The sequence below is a fragment of the Lissotriton vulgaris genome, chromosome 9 (assembly GCF_964263255.1).
Source record: "Lissotriton vulgaris chromosome 9, aLisVul1.2, whole genome shotgun sequence".
Lineage (NCBI taxonomy): Eukaryota > Metazoa > Chordata > Amphibia > Caudata > Salamandridae > Lissotriton > Lissotriton vulgaris.
Window position 1 is genome coordinate 99,556,353 of NC_141697.1, and position 21,135 is coordinate 99,577,487.

The 21,135-nt window shown below is 46.5% G+C and overlaps 1 protein-coding gene across 3 annotated transcripts in view; it reads left to right on the forward strand.

The window, feature by feature from the left end:
* Positions 1 to 21,135, forward strand: part of ZFYVE26 (zinc finger FYVE-type containing 26) — a 710,441-nt gene that overhangs the window by 596,228 nt on the left and 93,078 nt on the right. For all 3 annotated transcript variants that reach the window (XM_086937127.1, XM_086937129.1, XM_086937128.1), the window contains one exon: positions 9,124 to 9,183. In XM_086937127.1, the coding sequence (XP_086793253.1) occupies positions 9,124 to 9,183 (60 nt within the window). The remainder of the gene's footprint in view (positions 1 to 9,123; positions 9,184 to 21,135) is intronic.

Genomic DNA, 21,135 nt, shown 5'->3' on the forward strand with positions numbered 1-21,135 from the left:
CCTGCTCGTGCCTGGGCCTAGCCTGTACAGGCACTCCCATGCACAGGATCATTGCTCGCTGTTCTGAGAACCCAGCCTTTCTCTCCCAGCTTGCTCTCCTTGAGAGCCTGGTGGTCCAGGCCTCAACTTCCAGGATCAATCCTGACATGTTCCCCACCACTCCACTGGATAAGGAATCCAAGAGGTTGGATGCTTTCGGAAAGAGAATGTATTTTTTTGTCAGCCTGATACTGCGATCTATGACTACTGTGTACTTATTGGACTATTATTTCCATCTGATGGGTGAGACGCAGCATAGTTCACAATACAATGCAGATTGGATATGAAAGACTCACTGGGCAGAGCCATTGCTTCTTCGGTGACCCTGAGACATCGAGCCTGGTTAAGGAATACTGACTTTTTAGGGGATGTCAAAGCCTTGATTATGGTCATGTTCTTCGATGGAATCCCTCTCTTCGGAGACTAGGCAGATTCGGCCTGTAAAAACAATTCAAATATGGTATCGCCACCCTTAGGTCATGGGGTCTCTGTAGCCCCTGACAGACTCATCCGGTCTTATGCCCCTTCCAGTGCTATGTTAGGGGTTATCAGCCACGTCCTTTCCCACCTAGCCACCATGGACAGCAGGCTCAGTCCTTTCGTAGCTTGGACACAGTTCCCAAAAGGCTTATGGGGCCCAAAGCCAGAGTTCTGTCCCCTCCCACGATGGCTGTGCAGTTGAATCCTCTTTAGTTTGACCTCAGTCTAGAATGGCCACCCGGTTGGTGGCAGAACTCTGAACCATCTGCATCAGTGGAGGGACATAACATTGAACAAATTGGTTCTTCTGATTGTCCAACGAGGTCATGCCCTCCCAGTCCAACAAACCCACCACCACTCCTTCCATCCCCAGATTGGCTGACAGAGGACCACCTTGCGCTCTTCCGACAGAAAGTACTGTCCCTTCTAGCCAAAGAGCCGTCGAAAAGGTGGCAAAATCAGAAGTAGCTCGGGTTGCTGTTCCCGCTACTTTCTAGTGCCAAAGAAAGATGGATGCCTGTGTCCGATCCTAGTTCTGCATCCTCTCATCTACTTCTTGAAAAAGGAACAATTCAAGATGCTCACCCTGCCTCGGGTCTTAACTGCGCTTCCCCCTGGAGACTGGATGGTAGCATGGGACTTGCAGAGTGCTTATTTTCACATCCCCGTTTTTTTGGCCCACATACATTACTTGCTGTTCATGGTGGGTCAGGAGCCGTATCTGTTCGCAGCGCTCCCCTTCGGCCTTACTAGTGCTCTTGGGTGTCCTCCAAGTTAAGAACAGTGGTTGCAGCACATCTGTGAAGGGTTAGGGGCTTTAGACTTCCCCCCTACTTCGAAGATTTGCTGTTGAAGGCTGGCTCACACCAGGCACTTGTTTCCCTCCTCCAGACTACGGCGAACCTCCTGCATTCGTTGTGGTTCACTATCTACATGCTGAATGCACACAGACTCCTTCTCAGGTGCTCCTGTGTAGCTGTTCTGGATACAGTGCTGTTTCTGGTTTATCTTCTTTCACAGCGAGTCCAGGATATTCAGGCTATGATCTCAATGTTTCTGCCTCTTCCCTAGATGTTTATGCTACTGACTCTAAGGCTGCTGCGTCTCATCACCTTCTGCATCAATTGGGAAAATATGCACACTGGCACATGTGGGCTCTGCAGTCTCAGTTCGACCTCAGTCTGTTGTGACTGAGAGTGATCCATCTGGCATTGAAGCATTTTTCCATGAAGGAAATGCAAGTTCATGTGTTCATGGACAACACCACCGCCATGTGGTTTTGCAACAAGTAGGGTTGGTTAGGGTTGTGGACCCTATGTTAAGAGGCTTTATGTCTTTCAACAATGCTGGAACGCCAGGACATATTCTTGGTGCTTCAACATCTGGCGACTCTCTGAAAGTCAAAGCAGACTAACTCAGCTGTCGATGCCTAGCAGTTCACATGGCATGTTTATCCGGAAGTAGTGCTAGACCTGTTCCAGGATTGGGGAGATCCTTGGTTAGATCTGTGCACTGCCACTGAGAACACACAATGTCAGCACTTTTGCCTGCTGGAGTTTCTAAGGCATCTCTTGCTTGGAGGCACATTTTGTCTTGAGGGGGTTTCAGGGCTCCTATATGCCTTTCCACCGATACCACTCCTGTCCAGAGTTCTCAAAAAGATCAAGTATGACCGTGCCCGAGTCATCTTAGTGGCTTCGTACTAAGCACAGAGAGTATGGTATCCGGAACTACTGAGCATGAGCATCTTTCCTGCAGTCAGGCTGCCCCTTCTGGAGGATTTTCTTGTCAAAGCAACAGGGCAAGGGACTGCACCCAAACCTTTCCACTCTCCACCTTCATGAGGGAAGATGGAGCTGCAACAGTTTGGGGTATTTGATCTCCCTCCCGAAGTATATGATGTCATTCTGGCAGCCAGGCTTTCTTCTACCAAAGCTGTCTATGCCTGCCGAAGGGACAAGTTTGTGACATGGTGTGTATCTAAATCTGTTGACCTCTATTCCCTCATCTTAAGTCCTCCTCTTTATTTTATACCTGGCCTGACAAAGCTTTGGTATGGGTACAGTGAAAGGCTATCTGTCTATCATTTTCACTTTTATACGGCTGCCAGATCAACTTTCCCTGTTTAGGTCACCTGTTATGACTAGATTCCTTAAAGGCTTGCAACATATCTTTCCACGCATGCCCTTCATTTTGCCCCAGTGGGACTTGAAGTTAGTTTTAACTTATCTCATGTGTTCGCCTTGCTAGGCAATGCAAAGCTGCCCCTAGCTCCTCACAATTAAGACTGTCTTCCTTGTGGCAATATTTGCCAGGTGTGTTAACGAGCTGCAAGCACTTTCTGTTAACCCTTCCTGCACTTAATTTTTCCCAGACAAACTGGTACTAAGAACGCTGGCATCCTTCTAACCAATTGTAGTGACACCTTTTCACATCGGGCAGAATATCACCCTGCCTACCTTTATCCCCCCTCCTTATACTTCTAAAGAAGAAGAGAGACTTCACCACCTGGATGTAAAAAGAGCATCATCATTCTATATTGATCGTAGCAAAGATTTCCTGGTGGACGATCAACTCTTTGCTGGATTTGCAGGGGCCTGGCAAGGGAAGGCAATTCAAAAGAGAAATATCTCCCAATGGATCGTTCTCTGCATTAAAATATACTGTGGATTGCCCAAGAAACATCCCCTGAGGGATTAATAGCTCGTTCCACCAGAGCTACAGCTGTGTCAGGGAGCTATGTGGGCATAACTGCAAACGTTTGCCAAACACTACTGCCACATCATTCGGGTCCAGCGAGATTGGTACTTTGTCCGTTCGGTCCTCCAAGACTTCGTATTCTGAAACAATCTGCAGACCCACCTCCGGGGAGAGATATTGCTTTGGTATTTATCCTAAGGTAAGGAATCTGCAACTAGAAGTCTCTACCTGATGATCTAGTAACTTACCTTTGGTAGTGCTTTATCTGGTAGGTACTATATCTAGTTAGAAATTCTTTTCCTACTCTCCCGCCCTCCCCATTCTGCAGACTGTCTTCTCTAACTTACGAGATCCTATTGGACCTCCCTTTTGACACACCAGTTATTCTTTCTCAGCTTAGCTCCATGATTCTGGTGCGGAAAGTCAAGAACTGGGGTTTGCGTGCTGGGGTGGCGGCTATAGAGGCACCAATCATGTCACTTCCGATGCCGACGACGCCACACTGACCGATCAACGCCACCTACTGCTGCACAAGGGAAATTACAAAAACAATTCCAGATACAATCTGACACCTAGGAATATTGTAAGGTAAGGAATCTGCGGCTAGATAGAGTTGCTACTAGATAAAAAAATTAGAGAAGGTAAGTAAAGTGTTCTTTCGAACCACAGACTCCTCACCTACTGAATAAATCCCAAAGTCGTCCACTCTCAAAAGTGGTTTCTGAGGCAGTGTTGAGCTTGCCTATCAGGCAACATGGTACCATTGGAAGGTATGGCCTGAAAGGGCCCAGTGTATAGGCCTTTTTTCAGGTCTCGCCTACCAACAAACGCAAGTAGTCTGTCTGTGAAAAGAGATGTTGTGAGCTTACAATGGGTTTTGAGCCCACCCTTTGGTTGGCCTTATTCCCACTATAATTTCCTTTCTTTTTATTCATCAGCTTATGTGGGCTTTTCTTCATCTTCTTGTGTTTGTCCCCCCTTTGAGCATGGCCTCATCACGTGTGCTTTCACTGGTTACTTTTTGAGTGCTACGTTTTATTTTTTGATTAGGCACTCCATGAGAGTGCATGTGATTTTCAACTGTCTCCCGTGTCTACTTACTTTCCCCCTTCTGCCCCTCCACCACACTCTGTGTCGCACTCTTTGACCTATGTGCTTCTGCAATGCTTGCATCTGTGCTGTACTCATACTTGTATACCTGTCCCCCCAGTTGTTTTCTCGCCTGTGTGCTTCTCTTCTTCTTATGCTCCACGTTCCTCTTGTTCACCCATGTTGCCTCCCCATTCGTGTTACTCTCCCCACTAATGCCTTGTGTGTTGATTCCGCCTCCCCAGCCCTCTGTTGTATCCTCACTTCTTCCTAGTTCGTATGGATTCTGTCCCCATCCCTTCCCTCAATGTTGCCTCCACTGCCTGCACCTTCCGTGCGGCTTACCCCCTCCACCTGCGCTCTCCAGGTTGTTAGTCCTCACCTGCGCCCTCTGTGTTGCTTTTCCCACTCGATTTAGTAAAAAATAAAAGAGTGCTTCTGTACTAATTTTTTTTTCACTTATCCAACTTGAATCTGTAAATTAAGAAAATAATAGTCTTTGGTATTTTGAGGACACTTGCATGCATGGTGGGTACACCTACAAAATAAGGCAATTGCGTCATAGTGGCACACCTTGTTTTGTGTCCTTTTTAACCATGCAGCACAGCATTGGGTATGCTGTACACCATTTTTTTAAAATCTGTCCCAAAAGCGACACCTGTGGACTATTTGTTTTTTTCGTTTGGGACACGGCAGCAATAGGACCAGAAAAAACAGCCCAAACACTGCCTACTTAGCAGCTTGTTAGATGTCCAACACTGCAACATCCTTAGCGAGCATTATATTCATAGCTATTCACCTGTTAGATTGAACTCAGAAGAGCAGGCAGGCAAGAGCTAACTCACCATGTTCTAAAATGTGTGTGTATAACGGATCAAGAGACAAACAGCATTCAATTACCTTAAGGCCACATTAACTGAAGAAAAAATCTATTTTGCATAGAGCATGAGTCTTGGATTGTCTGTCACGAGGAGAGTGGGGAAAGCTCTAGGGTTTACCTTGCTAACAAGACTGAACGAAAAGTTTTTGTGTTTCGTGTTAGAAACAATGGGTCCCCAAGAGTACGCCTGTGGTGCAGAGCAATCCAGGTAGTAAATTGTCCGCCTCCTCCTTGTTATTATTTTTGTGGGGAACTTTTTTAAGCCCCTGAACTGCATCAGGGCAAGAACCAAAAATGGTTTCTAGCAACTGATATTGAGGCAAGGGAACTCAAGGGGAATCATTTTATTGTTTAGTTATATTCTAGCTCAACGTGGGTCAAGATCTGACTGTAATGAGTTTGGATTCAACATCGGAATTGGGGGTAGCACCTGCAACAGGCACCTCTGAAGCTGCGGCCAGCTGAAAGTTAGGCACCACCTATGGGGCTTATGGCAAATGTGTTTTAGTGCGCAGTCTAGCATTGCTCAATGATCAAACTTAGAACGAACAGGGTCAGTCAGCACTGTGGAAGGATCCACCAGCGAAAGTCAAGCTGGAAACTCTCGACAAATCCATCTGAATTAAGGCGCACCAGACGCACCAGGAACCATCTGGCAGAATTGCAGCATTTCCCCTCTAATCTGCTGTGGAGTCGATGATTGCATGAGAAATTTATGGTGCATGAGAAATTTATGGTGCATGGACTCCAGTCTCAAAACCAGATCCGAATCAGATCACAATGCAAGAGTCACAGTTTTTGAGTGCCTGCTGCATGACTTCCCACTGGAATTAGAATGTCAGGAAATGGTTGAGCCCTGCTTGACATTCTTATGCTTGCATCAACACTTGTCTTTCAACTTCATCTTGGACTTAACCAAGAACGGCGACCAAAAGCATGAACAGAATTAGGAGCTCAAATGGAACTTGTCTCATGCTCGGCAGCGTCGACCTTCGCTTCGCGCTTAAATATGACCTAGGTATGCATCAGGGAGCATTAACGCAGGCGTTTGTGTCGTGCTTGGAGTCCTAACACAAAAAGCCGACATCCTGTGGATTTATGACTGTCATCTGTTTCCTAAAGGCCTGACACAGCTTATATACTGTAATTTTAGTGGGAGACGTACCTTCACACTGTCACAGAATTCGTTTTCGTGAAATTGGTAGTACCTAGAAATATTTGGTAGTATAGCTCTGGATCTGCTTCAAAGGGAAAAGAGGACTGATGTCCACGTTCAGAGGTAGTGCCTATATGAGGCTTTCTGTCATCACTTCCGGAGGTGGGACTGAAATTTTCAGGTAGCCACATAGTAACAGCTAGTATTCCACAGGAGGTACTGCAGAAAAGGTTTACAAATCCAGACTGATGCTTGTGAGGAATCTAAAGTTGAGGAATCTGTGGTTAGAACTGCCATCAGAAGCTGCATTACTGCAATTCTGTCTTGCACAACCTGAAAACCACTGACCTCTGCTTAGTCAAAGATGCTTAAATTAATGCAGGCAAACTAATCGTTGTCTTCTGAGGCTTTAGTTTCACATGTGCCTCGGTTTTCACTGGTGAAATATGTGTGTCAGTGCAAATACCTTACTATTCTCTTAGTGTTGTATAGCATTTTAGGACCCTAGTGTAATTCATGCCCTTATATAGGTATAAATCATCTTGTCCTTATATAGGCATAGAAATCATAACCATATTTAGACATGGCCCATGCAGTCCAAATACGGCATGTTTACTTCCACTAGTTCCGAAAAGCCTCAACGATTTCTTGGAGAAACTCTGCTTCAGCAGTTAGGGACTTCCCTTGCTTGAATACTGATTTGTCCAAGAACTGATGGAATTTTCAAAGAACTGAGACTCTTTGATGTCGTTATTATGTCCACCTTTACTTCAATCTCGGCACCTTCAAGGTATAAATATGCCCACACTTTCCATAGCAAACACACGGTGGTTTGGAGCAGTTCGACTATCTACTTTCCCGACGCAGCTCATTGCAGCAAGTGCCAAAGGAAGCCGACCCTCCAGCAGACGCACTCAGAGAGACACTGTCTTTTCTCTTGAACTCCCTGCCACTCTCACTGAGAAGCCATAGGGACTACCTTCCGTTTAGGAAGGAGTTAAAGACGCACCTTTTCCCTAGAAATGTCTGAGCAGTGAAAGCATGGCTGTCTGAATTGTAAGCGCCAGGATGCCCTCCGGGTGACAGGTTTGCGCTTTATAAATACACCTACCTACCTACCTCTTGCCGTGAAATCCAGCTCCAGTGTTTCCAAGCTCCCCTTGCGGGGTGTTGGGAAATCGAGTCCTGAGTCAGAGAGATACCAGACCTCCTTCATTCAAAACCAAGGTACGGAGCTGATTAGACCCTAAGAGAAATCTTGGATAGATTCTTGGCAAAAAGAATACTAGATTTATGCTACACCTCACTTACTCCTTCCCTCGTACCATACCCAGGTTAGGCACACCGGGGTAGGCGTATTTTAGAAGCACCAGTCGAGTACTTTGTAAACCTTTTATTATTTGTGTATGTATTTTATGGCTTATAAACCATACCATGCTTTTACAGTATTATTTTACAATACTATTCTTGCTGTACGCATTATACTTTACAGCCAGTCTTACGATTGAGGCAGTTCATTTCTTTTCCATGAGAAAGAAGACTGTTCAATAAATCCTTTTATTGAAAACGCCAGTCTCTCTGTTTCTCTGCACCTCTGTTGAAACGAAGCATTCACGATTGACTGAGTAAAATATCTATCTATTGTTTCCACAACTCTGAAGATCAGTTTTATCTTGGGGAAACAAAGTTGTCATGTTTATGCGGTTGTCAGAAACTAATCCCTTCTTTTTCATTCGAGAAAGTTTCTAGTGACTTCTGAGCTAGGTGGCACTCACAATTAAGTCTAGTATATTCGATAGAGACCTAGTAGACCTCAGTCCTACGTCTAATCTATAGGATATATTTTTCCAATGCGCAGAGCCTATTGGGAATATAGGAACTACACTACATTAGGAGACATCTTACCTTGCATGCAAACTCTTCCTTCTAGACACAATGTTCCTTGCAGAACCTCAACCACCGCCCTTCTGGCGCTGTCAAAGAACATTCTGACCCAATCCAGGAGTTGTAGCTCACACATGTCTGCCACCCACCTCTTTCCACCGTGGACGTCGCTCCTTTAAGGAATTTGTTGAACACAAGCTTTTTCCACCTACACTTAACCTCATAGGCCTATATACATCTCATCCCAGGTACTCACTGTTTCTCCTTCTGCCAACCTCTATATCAAACAGAATCTATTTACGTAATCTCTGAATGCTGTGCACATTTGTTCATGAGAAATCTACTGAGTCTACAAAGATTTTTAAATTCTGTTTTTGATCCACCTCATATACTGTCGTAGTAATTGCATGTGCTGACTACTGGTCCTAATTTTAAAATCTTTGAAGTGTATAGTGTATCGACGTCTTCCACTTGTTTGTGGTGCTATGTCAAAAATCACTTAACAAATGTTAAGGAACTGTGAGTTAAACTAATGGGTGACTCATGTATCAGTTAATTCATTTGTTTTATCAGCTTGACTTAGCTACCTTTTGCTGCATGACCTGGTTTTAAATGTCAGAGTGGGATTTAGCTACTTAGTATAAGCCAAACATTTTTGTTATCAGGCCATTGAAGTCAGAGTTGACATACAAGTGTGACTGAAAGTGTTGCAGTTTAAATTAGTTGTACATGGTAATGATGTAAACAAAGCTATTTCTTCCCTATAATAGTTAAAGACATAAAAGTAATATATTTGAAAAGAAAGGTATTTGCTTGTTTCTCACATGTATAAAAAAGATAATATAACTTTTTTTTCAAAAGTTAATTGATGTTTATTGGTATCTTGATTTTTCAGGTCATGTTGGGAGGAAAAAATGTAGAAGAAGGTTTTGGAATTGCTTTCCGCGTCATTCAGGTATTGTGAAAAGGCATAGCTTCCGCATATTTGAGCAGTACATTCACACCATCTACCCATAGAGACTGTTTACACAGCCACAGAGAAGGAGAATGGTAGAAAATCTCTGCACATACGCATTTTAATTTTTTTAACTACCCTATGCAAGCTATGAAAGACATCTGAGAGCAGAGCCTCCTACTGTCAGACCAGGTCTCCAGAGCCTAGGTAAAGTAGGGGTAACAGGACAATCCTTATAGCAAGCATTGCCTGTTGCCCGTGGACCCTCAAGAGCCAGGTACTACTGCAAGTTGAGTGAATTCCAAGAAACTACAGTTTATCCTTAGATTCTTGTGGCAAGAAGGGTGAGCAGTAAAAACGTACTCCTGGAGTTTGGTGACTCGGCTACAGGTAACACGTGGATGGGAGACATTATATGGAATGTCCAGGCACTGTCATGCTTTATGAATAGTATTAGACTTTCATTTACTTTGATCGCATAATCAAAACCTAATCTAAAGTACACCTTCTTAAGATGCTAACATTTCACATTTCTGTTGGATACTCCCAACTGCAGAGTCCTCGCCTACTTTTTAGTATGGCAAACGTTTGTGACCCACCTACCTTTAATGGACATGAGGTGGCACAATTTTTTATGTAACAAAAGCACTGTGTGGCAGAACATTGTATTTTACAGTAAGCACATTTTCCAAAATTGCACAGACATACAGTTTTACTGATAAATCTATATAGCACATAAATGATAATGTTTGGAAATCAGGGTTCTGTGTATATTTATCATTTGTGACTCAAAAATTAAAGTGCCTCGATTTGTTTTGATCCTATTGAAATCTGTTTCCATCTCACTTCAAAATTACAAAAAAAGGTGCTTCATTTTTGCTTTCCTAACTGCTATAGGCATATATCTCATTTACAAGTATCTACATTTTGTTGTGTGCTGTAAAAACAACTTCCTTATGGTCACCTAATTTACTTTAAACATACCTCCCGCTTTGCAGTTAGAATAAGACAAGTAAATACTCATCCTCGTGTTAAAAGAATAAAGCAGCCTGACATTTGACCTTTGTCTTTGAATCATCAGTAAGCGTGACAAGTTAACCACAGCATTTAAAGGCATCTTATTACTTGACTGGGCGACCCACCGGAAATCAGCTCACAACCCATTAGTTGGTTGTGACCCACTGTTTGGGAAACACTTCCTTAGAATATACCCCATGGGCATGATTGGATTCTGCAACTTTTGTAGCGGTATTCCTTCTTGCCAATAGGTGGCTCTGTTCTGCTCCGTGCTGACTCCATACCGCTGTGAAGTGATGGAGCAGATCTGCATGCAAGTGCCACCCATGCGCACTGACGTCAGTTGCTTTCTGAGCCCCCTAACAATGATCCAGAGCTCTCCTCGTGAATTTGTTGGTCTTCAGCGACTCCAAAACTTTTCCACTGTGTGATAGGGAACAATGCCCCACGGAAAACGACAGGATTGAATCCCTGCCTTGACTGCAGAAAGCAGACGCCAGCCACAGACCTGCACTAGGTGTGCCTCTGGTGCACTACTCTAGGTTGTATGATAAATGCACCCTAATTCAACCAGAGGCGATTTAAGACTTGCAGGCAAAAGTTATACATCATCAAACATAATTAGAAATTGATGTCATCGCTCTGATCCTGCTGCCACTCCCAGTTGCAATCCCGGTTACTAGGCTGTTCCTGCAACTGCTACTTCCCACTCAAAATTATCAAGCAATTCTTTAAGCATAAGAAAGCGAAGCCGGACTTTACTCCATCCTGGCTCTGACTCCAATTAGAAGGCACAAGGGCAACAAAATGTAAGACACACTCCATCAAGGTCACCAACCACAGAACCAGTTCCTCAGTTGGTCCTGAGACTCGGAGTTTGTTGGGCCAATGTGTACCCTGCAGGAGATTGAAGCCTCGATAGAGGCCATGCTGCAAATTTTAAGTGTGCCTCAGGCTTTTCTGGTGTGCCTTCGGGCCCCATGAATCTCCAAAGACCTTCTTTGAGTTAACCCTGCCGGTACCACTATGACGCCGCCTGTCCGCTTACGACAAGTTTCTGGTATTGTACCAACTTCAGTACAGACTTCCACTCCAGCCTAGAGACTCACAGCAGTTTCTATTCCCCGGACACTGCTGCGGACTGTTCGTGGTACTGCGGTCGAACACCCTTAGGCTTATCATATACTCCATATATATAGGGGAGTGTTAGGCATTTGTTGCGCACACAGTCAATAAATGGCACACACACTCAATAAGGAGATCCAACATCAATTTAGAAAAATAACATTGTTTTTTAAAAATTAATTTAGACACAAAGATTTACGAGATTATATAAGTACTTCTCAAGTTAGCGATTTTCAGAAGCACAGAAAATACAGCTGTCACATTTGAGGCATGAGGCTCGAATGTGGTAATGTAATCCCATGGGAGAAAAATACACTGCATAGGATTACTTGCACATTGCTTACAGGACTGTTCTTCTGGACTTAAGGTAAGCAGGGGACGAGTTCCGTAGAACCACCAGCAGTTTTGCTTTACCTGCCCTGGTGTGTACGGAAAGTACACCACCATGCTTGGAGATTGAGTGGCAACAGTTAGCTGCATTTGACCTGAGGTGGTGGATGTCCTCTTCGCTTCCAGGAGCCCTTCTATGGAATCTGTCTATGTTGGGTGCTGGGATAGGTTTCTAACCTTTTGTGGTACCCTGGACATGACTCATTAGAAGCAACATTTTGATATTTTCTTGTTTCTAGTCTTTAGTCCAGAAAGGCCCTGCAGTGAGGGGCGTGGAGTAGTCAGTCATATTTGGGGTGGGGTGGGGGGGGGGGGGGGGGGGGGGGGGAGAAGATCAAATTTCCCAACTAAAATAGCAGCGGGATACAGCGTGGAGGTGTGAGATGATACAGGATAGATTGTTTCTATGAGAAAGAGGGTCAGTAGTAATCTGCATTAGGTGGACCTCTGTCTATATGGCACAGTGGGTGAAAACCAATGATTTGGAATGCTACCCTGAGCAATTGCAACTTGTTAGACTATTTGAAACCATTCATCCCTTCACCTTTTGGGTGTTTGATTGCCAGTATTATGCCTGGAAGCCTGAGACCCTAAAATTAGTGCATCTTTCCAAGTCTAACCCTGCCAAGGATTGTGAATTCCCAAAAGTAGTACATTTGCATCCATTCAAATGCCACTCAAGCCACAAGTGGAAGGGCATTGGGAGAATCTAGTGTTGCTAACAAACAGGGCTCAGCACTCTTTGCTTTAGTAGAACAGCAACAACCTGTTAGAAAGTCGGCTGTTTTTAGATCACCTTCTGTGTTTGAGCATCACCACTGGCCTGTCTCTCCTGGGGTAAAGTGCTTACCTCAACAAGATTACTATTCACGTTACCTTGATCCCTCAGCACCTGGGAACATCACAAGCCATCACACTAGCCCTAAAAACATTCTTTAAGCTCATCTGGAGCAAGACAGGGCTAATAAAGACAAACAACAGGATAGCCATCTACTACATCCAGAAGCAGAGTGGCCTACGCTCCCTCAGCTCTCTGCACTAGCACAGGACAATTGGCACAGGACTTCCCGTAACCAGACTCACCTGTTGGTAGAGCATTTGCCAGTAGCTGAGAATGACTATCTTGCTCAGTAGGATTACATATCAACAAGTCCAGAAGTGAAAATGTCACTCCCCCCCTTTCACCTCCCACTTGAAAATGCAAAATGCCAAAACTTCCTCTACAGGTACCCGCACCCACAGTTCTGTAGTAGGGGATCTCGGTGTATAGTCATAATCTAGTGAATAGTCCCGCCCATGTGCGTGGACCCCGGAGAAATCAAAAATAATCTCTTACGGTGTTGAAAAATGCAGGACTGCACAGACACTTAAGAGAGAATTAAAGACAGATAATGCAGCCTATAAAACCAGGCTACACTGTCCAGTACTTCAGCTAGAAATTCCACCCAAAAATCCACAAACAGCAAAGTCTGTCCAGATTTCCCTTGCTTCAGCAGCAAAAAACCCTCTGGAATGATAGAGAGGAAGACATGGACAGACAAGCCCCATAGGCTGCCATTATGTGGCTCAAAACAGGATATTGTGCCTTAAAGAGAACTTTCCAGAACTTCACAGTATCCCAGAATGCACTGCAGGTCCCTTTTACTTTCAGTTCTTTTTTCCGGCTCCTGCAAGCAGGACCCTGGAGCATTGAGCTCTCCCTTTTCAAGGGTTTATTGGTGATTTTTTCACTTTTGTTTCAAGTGAGTGCTTTCTAAAGTACTTTAGTGCTTTTCTTCTTGGTTTTTGCACCCTTTTGATGTCAAATATGCCTGCATTATTTGACAAATGTCCGGAGTGCTCCAGGAAGAAGGCCAAATCAGATCCCCATGAGATGTGTATCCTCTGCCTTCCCTCTTCCCATGTCCCAGAGGAGTGTGTGATTTGTCAAGGCTTCTCTGGCAGGACCCTGAAGGACAGAAAGAAGATCAGGCTTCAGGGCCTTGAAGAAAGAAGGCTGAAGGCGCAAGGTGGGTCTGGAGGGGCTTCCTCTGCCCCTGCTGAGGCCTCTGGGGGGCTCCCCAGGGGCAGGAAGATCAGCAAGCGTCCCCATTCTCCGCCTGGGTCGATTGCACCGACTACGGCGGCGAGAGGGATGACTACAGTCTGTTCCCCGTCGTCTGGGGCGAAGCGACGTCGACGCTCGACGTCGAAGGAACTGAACAGACCGCCGTCAAAGTCTCCTGTGGCTATTTCGTCGTCGTCCTCGTCAAAGTCATCGTCGAGTGCTCGACGTCGAAAGGCCCGGTGTCGGCGCTCGCCGTCGAGGCGACTTCGCCGTCGGCGAAAAGGAAAAGATCGTCGTCGAGGAGAACCTCGTCGTCGAGGAGTAGATCGCCGTCGAGGCGCAGGAGGTCGCCGTCGAGGCACAGGAGGTCGCCGTCGAGGCGCAAGAGGTCGTCGTCGAGGCGAAGGCACTCGCCATGGAGGGAGACGGTTGACGCCGAGGAAAAGACGCTATACGTCGAGGGACCGACGCTCGCCGTCCGGTCGCCGTTCTTCGACGCCGAGAGGCATGGAAGGGGGTCTGACGCCATGGGAGGTTCGCCAACGTCCCAGGCTGGAAAAGAAGGCGGATCACCGGGCTCGGTGTACTCCGAGGTGTATACCTCGTCACAGAGCCCGGTTACACCCCCGCCTCCATTGCCGAGGGGTCTCCCTCCGAGGACCCCTACTCCTCCTCCTTTACCACCACTTCCGCAACCTGTACCTCTACTTCAGTTGCCAGAAAAGACACCTTCGGTCCCTCCGAGGTCGGTCTCACTGCCCAGACTTCAGACCCCTCCCAAGGGGACCCCTAAGCCAAAGGCCCCGGCCAAACCAAAGGCGCCCGCTCCGGTGGAACCGGCGGATCGACCGAGGCCAAGGAAGTCGCGATCACGCTCCGGACGGAGAGGGAGATCGATGAGTCGACGTAGATCCTCCACCAGGTCAAGACGTCGCCATAGGAGGCGGGGATCTAGGTCCCGCACGGACTCCTCCAGGACCAGGACCTATTCACCGACCTTGTCGGAATCCCCAGGGACAAGGGTGTATCCGGTGGGCGACATCAGTACGTTCCAGGATGTTCTCCTGAGGGGGGCTGCAAAATTGGGAATCACGGTGACTGCTCCAACATCCACAACGTACGTGATATTTGAAACGCTTTACAAGAAGCATTTGTCTCGCCCTCTACTGCCACTAGTGCCTGGATTGGTAGAGCCTGCGGAAGAGCTGTTCCTCACGCCAGCGGTGGTGAAGGCCACTTCCTCCCGACTTCTGAAGAAGTACATTGCCCCGGATTCGGACTCGGCTTTTCTGCGGATAGATCCGGTGCCTGACTCTGTTATAGTGACGGTGGCCAGGAAGTTACATTCTACCTCCCCGTCCTCAACAGTGCCGCCCGACAAGGAGAGTCGATGGATCGACTTGGCTGGAAGGAAGGCTTGTGAGACTGCATCCACGGCCATGAAGGCGTCCAGCGATGCGGCGTTGCTAAGGCGGTATGACCGCGCCCTGTGGGACTCCCTGCAACAGTTCACTGAACTTTTGCCACAAGACAAGAGGGAGGACTTCCAAGAGATCCTCACAGAGGGAATGCTGGTGTCAAACCAGGTCATCAGTGCGGCTGCGGATGTCTCTCTTTTGGCTGCCCATGGATACTGTCATGGGATCAACCAGCGGTGCCATGCTTGGCTCAGGCTCACATCACTCATGCCGGAGGCCCAGCAGCGGGTGGCCAATCTGCCCTTTTCCGGGGAAACCCTGTTCGGAAAGCATGCCGATGATGAGATGGCCCACATGAAGGCGGAGGCAACGACCCTGACGGCTCTGGGCTTGGAGAAGCCCAAAGAAAAGAAGGCCTACCGCCCGTTCTAGAGACGGTTCGGTGCACAGGGAAGAGGACGAGTTCAGTCCTCGGTTCAGCAGCAGCAACAACAGCAGCAGTTCCGGAGACCCTTCCAGAAGCGCCAGAAGGGTAGAGGGGGACAGCAGTCCTCTACAGCGAACAAGGGCCCGGCAGAGTCTTGACCCTGAGCAGTTACTTCCCCTACATCCGTTACCCGCTCCGGTGGGGGAAGCGTTCAATTTTTTCTGGTAGAGTGGAGAAAAATTACTCAGGACAAGTGGGTGCGGAATATTGTTTGCAATGGATACAGTCTTCGGTTCACCAGCCCGCCTCCATCAATTCCTCCGGTCACCTCGCGGTTTCAACTGCTCGAGCTCCAGGCGGAGGCCGATCTCCTGTTAAGGAAAAGGGCGATAGAAGACGTACCTCTGTCTCAAAGAGGAAGAGGTCTGTACTCCCGGTTCTTTCTGGTTCGCAAGAAGGACAAGAATGAGTTCAGGCCCATTCTGGACTTGCGACAGGCAAACAAGTGGATTCGCAGAGAAGAGTTTTGCATGCTGTTGTTGCATCAGATTTATCCTCAGTTGCAACAGGGAGACTGGCTATGTGCAATAGACCTACAGGATGCGTACTTCCATGTGCCCATTGCACACAAACACAGGAAGTTCCTGCGATTTCAAGTCGGCACCAATCATTATCAATACACAGTACTGCCATTCGGGCTGAGGTCTGCGCCCAGAACATTCTCGAACTGCATGGCAGTGGTAGCAGCACACCTAAGGAAGAACAAGGTGTTTGTCTACCCGTACCTGGACGATTGTTTGATCAAGGCCTCCTCCTTCTCTGAAGCTCAGGCACACTTCCAGAAGACGTGCGTTCTCTTGAACAAGCTGGGGTTGCACATCAACATGTCCAAGTCTGTCCCGACTCCGGTCCAGTGCATTCAGTACTTGAGAGCCACCATCAATACGCTGTCAGCAAGCTTGTCTCCTTCGGAGGCGCGACGGTTATCACTCCTTCAGAAGGCTCAGGCTCTTATGACGACTCCCTCTACAACAGTGAGGACGGTGTCTTCTCTACTGGGATCGATGGCCTCTTGTATCTTCCTAACGCCACACGCACGGCTGCACATGAGACCGTTGCAGGAGTGCTTGGAGGATCAGTGGGATCAGAAGAGAGGGTCTTGGGACGACAAGATACGACTGTCTCTGCATGCTCTTCAGTCTCTGAAGTGGTGGTGTTCAGCGAGGAATCTCCTCCGAGGGGTCCCCTTCCACAAGGACATTCCCACTCAGACTATCGTGACGGATGCTTCTCTCCACGGTTGGGGGGCGCACTCCGGAGACTTACAAATTCAAGGATCATGGTCCCCGATGGAGTCCACGTATCCCATCAATTTCCTGGAACTCAGAGCTGTTCACTTGGCACTGAAGGCCTTTCATCCGTCCTTTCAGACCAACTCTCTGCTTGTACAGACGGACAATACGACCACGATGTATTACCTCAAGAAGCAGGGGGGCTCGAGATCGCGCACTCTCTCGCAGGAGGCGCAGGCGATCTGGCACTGGCTTCTGGCCAGAGGACTGACAATAACGGCTACCCATCTGCCAGGTGTGCAGAATGTTCAGGCGGACTCACTGAGCAGACTGATTCAGGAAAACCACGAATGGGTCATAAACGACGAAGTACTAGGAGAAGTCTTCGCAAGGTGGGGAACTCCAGACATAGATCTGTTCGCCACCGCCGAAAACAGCAAATGCCGAGACTTCGCCTCCAGGTACTACCAGCAAGGGACGCTGGCGGATGCGCTATGGATCAACTGGTCGAACAGCTTTCGATACGCTTTTCCACCCATTCCCCTGATTCCAGCGGTGCTCATCAAGCTGTCCCGGTCCAGGGCGCGGATGATACTGATCGCCCCGGAATGGCCCAGACAGTAGTGGTTCACGGACCTGCTTCACCGGTCTCTCTTTCCTCACATACGGCTGCCGTGCAGGCCGGACCTTCTCACGAAGTTCGGGGGGCAAATGTTGCACCCCAACCTCTTGTCTTTGAGTTTGGCGGCATGGCTCCTGAGATAGTGCAATATGGTCATTTGAATCTTCCCGGAGATTGCATGGACATACTGAAGGAGGCTAAGCGACCTTCCACTCGGACTTCCTATGCTTACAAGTGGAAGAGGTTTTGTATCTGGTGCAAGTCCAAAAACTATGACCCTACGACGTGCAAGGAAGACGTCATCCTTCCTTACCTTCTACATTTGGCGCGGTCTGGCCTTAATGTTCATTCCATTAAGGTTCATCTCGCTGCATTGACTGCCTACAGGAAATGCCCTTCACAGACTTCCTTCTTCCAGATCCCTGTGATCAAAGATTTCTAGGAAGGCTTGAAGAAAGTATTCCCTCCTGTCAGGCTTCCTTCGCCTTCATGGGAATTGAATGTTGTGCTGTCCAGATTGATGAAGGAGCCTTTTGAACCTATTCATAAGGCTTCGTTGCAGCACCTGTCCTGGAAGGCGGCGTTCCTCGTGGCCATTACATCGGCCCGCAGGGTGAGTGAAATTCAGGCGTTGTGTTGCCAGGAACCTTATACTGTATTTCATGCTGCTAAGGTTGTTATGCGTACTCACCCTAAATTTCTTCCCAAGGTTATTTCTGATTTTCATGTCAACCAGACTATAACTTTGCCTACGTTTTTTCAGAACCCTTCATCTCCAGCGGAAAGGTCTTTACATTCCCTGGATGTTAGGAGGGTGTTAAAATTTTATCTGGATAAGACCAAAGATATTCATAGGTCAGACCAATTGTTTATCAACTATGGATCAGTCAGGACGGGTCTTGCTACCTCTAAACAGTCCATCTGTAGGTGGATTGTGTCCTGCATACAACTGTGTTACCAGAAGGCTAATAAGACCTTAAGGGGTAAACCTAAGGCTCATTCCACTAGGGGCAAAGCTGCCACGATGGCTTTGCTCCGTAATGTTCCTATTGCAGAAATCTGCAAGGCGGCCATTTGGAAGTCGGTCCATACCTTTGCTAAGCGTTACTGTCTGGACACTGATGCCAGGGCAGACGCTCAGGTTGGGCAGGCTTCGCTGCGAAATCTGTTCGCACAATAGTGGTGTTATTTCTCGTTTCTCCACCGCCGCTTTGGTGTGGGGATGGACTTACTATTCTATTCACTAGATTATGACTATACACAGAGATCCCCTACTACAGAAGGAGTAGTTTCTGTCCTGTAACTCCAGTTCTGTAGTAGGGGTATCTCTGTTATAGTCATAAGCGCCTGCCCGCCTCCCCGGTGGTGAGAGATATTCATGTAAGGAATGCTACAGGTCTGGCGTGTTATGCCTTCAAAAAGAACTGAAAGTAAAAGGGACCTGCAGTGCATTCTGGGATACTGTGAAGTTCTGGAAAGGTCTCTTAAAGGCACAGTATCCTGTTTGAGCCACATAATGGCAGCCTACTGTTACTGTTCCTAAAATCGGCAATTAAAATATGACAGTAAAATACATACAAGCATTTTAAATACATTTTATAAGTAAAATTGCAGAATGTGGCGGAGGGCCGAACAACGACAGGATTAAAGTGCATAATGCAGATGTCAACACTCTAATGTGCAAATACCGCAATTTGTAAACTAGTTTTTCAGACACTGCAAATATTAAGTGCTTGATGCTTATATAAACATTACTGTGTGCAAATACAGCCGTGTGCAAACTTGTCCATGCGATAAGTAAACTTTGTTTATATAAGTTACCTTGTCTAATATATACACTTAGCCTGAGTTTTTACTCCTGCTGTTTGCCGATACAAGGAACTATAATCACAGTGCTAGAAAGATCGTTAAACCATTGTATGAACTTTGGATTCATAAAATATAGAAAATATCATAGTCAAGGCATCGAAATGGTCACCAATAAACCTGAGAATATCAATTAGCCAACCGCCTAATGCAGGAAACTACGATATTCATTTCTTACAAGGCTCATGTGTAAGTATTCTCATTGGCGCTTCGTGTTTTTGATAAATGTGTATACAGTGTGGTGCTCTCAAATTAAAACCTAAAGTAAACTAGATGAACTGAGAGTTCAACATTTCAAAAAGTGTGAAAAGTGCTCGTGAATTAAACCAAAAATATTTTTTCTAAGATCGTAAATACTGAACATTTGACCAAAAAAGAATCCTATCAGTCTAGGGCATTATATGTGTTCCAGATAGTTACTACTTAACCTAAAAGCAATACTCATGATTTCGAACGGGGAGGTATATCCTCCGAATCTATAATAACAGATAGTTCAATTACAGTATAGTGTGACTTACAAAAAATTATGTAAGTCCTCCCCCATGTTAAGACCCCCCGGTGTCTTACTGTTCAATAGCACAATATATTTAGATTCTAGCTGACTGAGACGTTTTTCATTGTCTCCACCTTTTTTGCTGGGAATTACCGCATCAATAACAAAATATTTGAGGTGGGTCAAGTTTTTATTATGTATCTGTTGAAAATGCCTGGCTACCGGGTAGCTTTGATCGGCATTTACAATCACCCTCAAATGTTGCAGGATGCGTTGGTGGGCAGGTAGTTTGGTGCTGCCCACATAGGTCAGATTGCAGCTACGTGTAGTGTGCTTTAAGTGTGATTGGCTCAACATCAAAGGGGGTAACATATGTGGTCGTATTTACTCCGAATTTGCACGCCCGCCATGAGCTGCAGCGAAAGAATACTTTACGTGGATACAACCAATTGTCCACTTTGGGCATTTCAGGGCTGCTGTTGACTAGCTCATTGCGCATTCCAAATGCACGTCTGAAAGTAATAGTCGATGTGTTGGGCAACACCTCTTTCAAAACATGGTCAGTCAAGATAATGGGCCATTTTTGCTTGACAATTCTGATTATTTGGCGGGCTTGTGGACTGTAGCCAGTGATGAGCCGTATAGTATCATTACTTTGACAAAGTTCAGTGCTTTTAGTCGTGGAGGTTCTAAGTGGATTCAACAGATCTATACGGTTCAAACGATTGGCTTTGTTCATAGCCTCGTCTAATTTGTGTGAGTTGTAACCCCTAGCTATTAATCTCGCTTTGGATTCTTGTTGGTATAAGTCTTTAAGTTCTAGGGAGCTACATGTTTTGTGAATCCTTAGGAATTCCCCATAGGGGATTGCTGTGATCGTGTGTCGTGGGTGAAGGCTTCTGGCGTGCAGAATAGTATTGCCCGCAGTACTTTTTCTGAATAAACTGGTGGTTATTTTATTCTCCACTGTTGTAACCCACACATCTAGAAAACTAGCCTCCTGGGCACTAATACTGGCTGTGAAATTCAAATTGAGATAATTTCTGTTGATGTTCTTTACAAAATCGCTTGCTTGCTGCATGGTGCAACGCCATATAATAAAAACATTGTCAATATACCTCCAGTACCTGACCATGTTGTCATGCCAGCTCGCAGTGTGTTCCACCCTGAGGACATGTTCCTCCCACCAGCCCACGTGGAGCCCCGCGTAGCTGGGGGAGAAACATGCCCCCATGGCCACCCCCCTAAGTTGCCT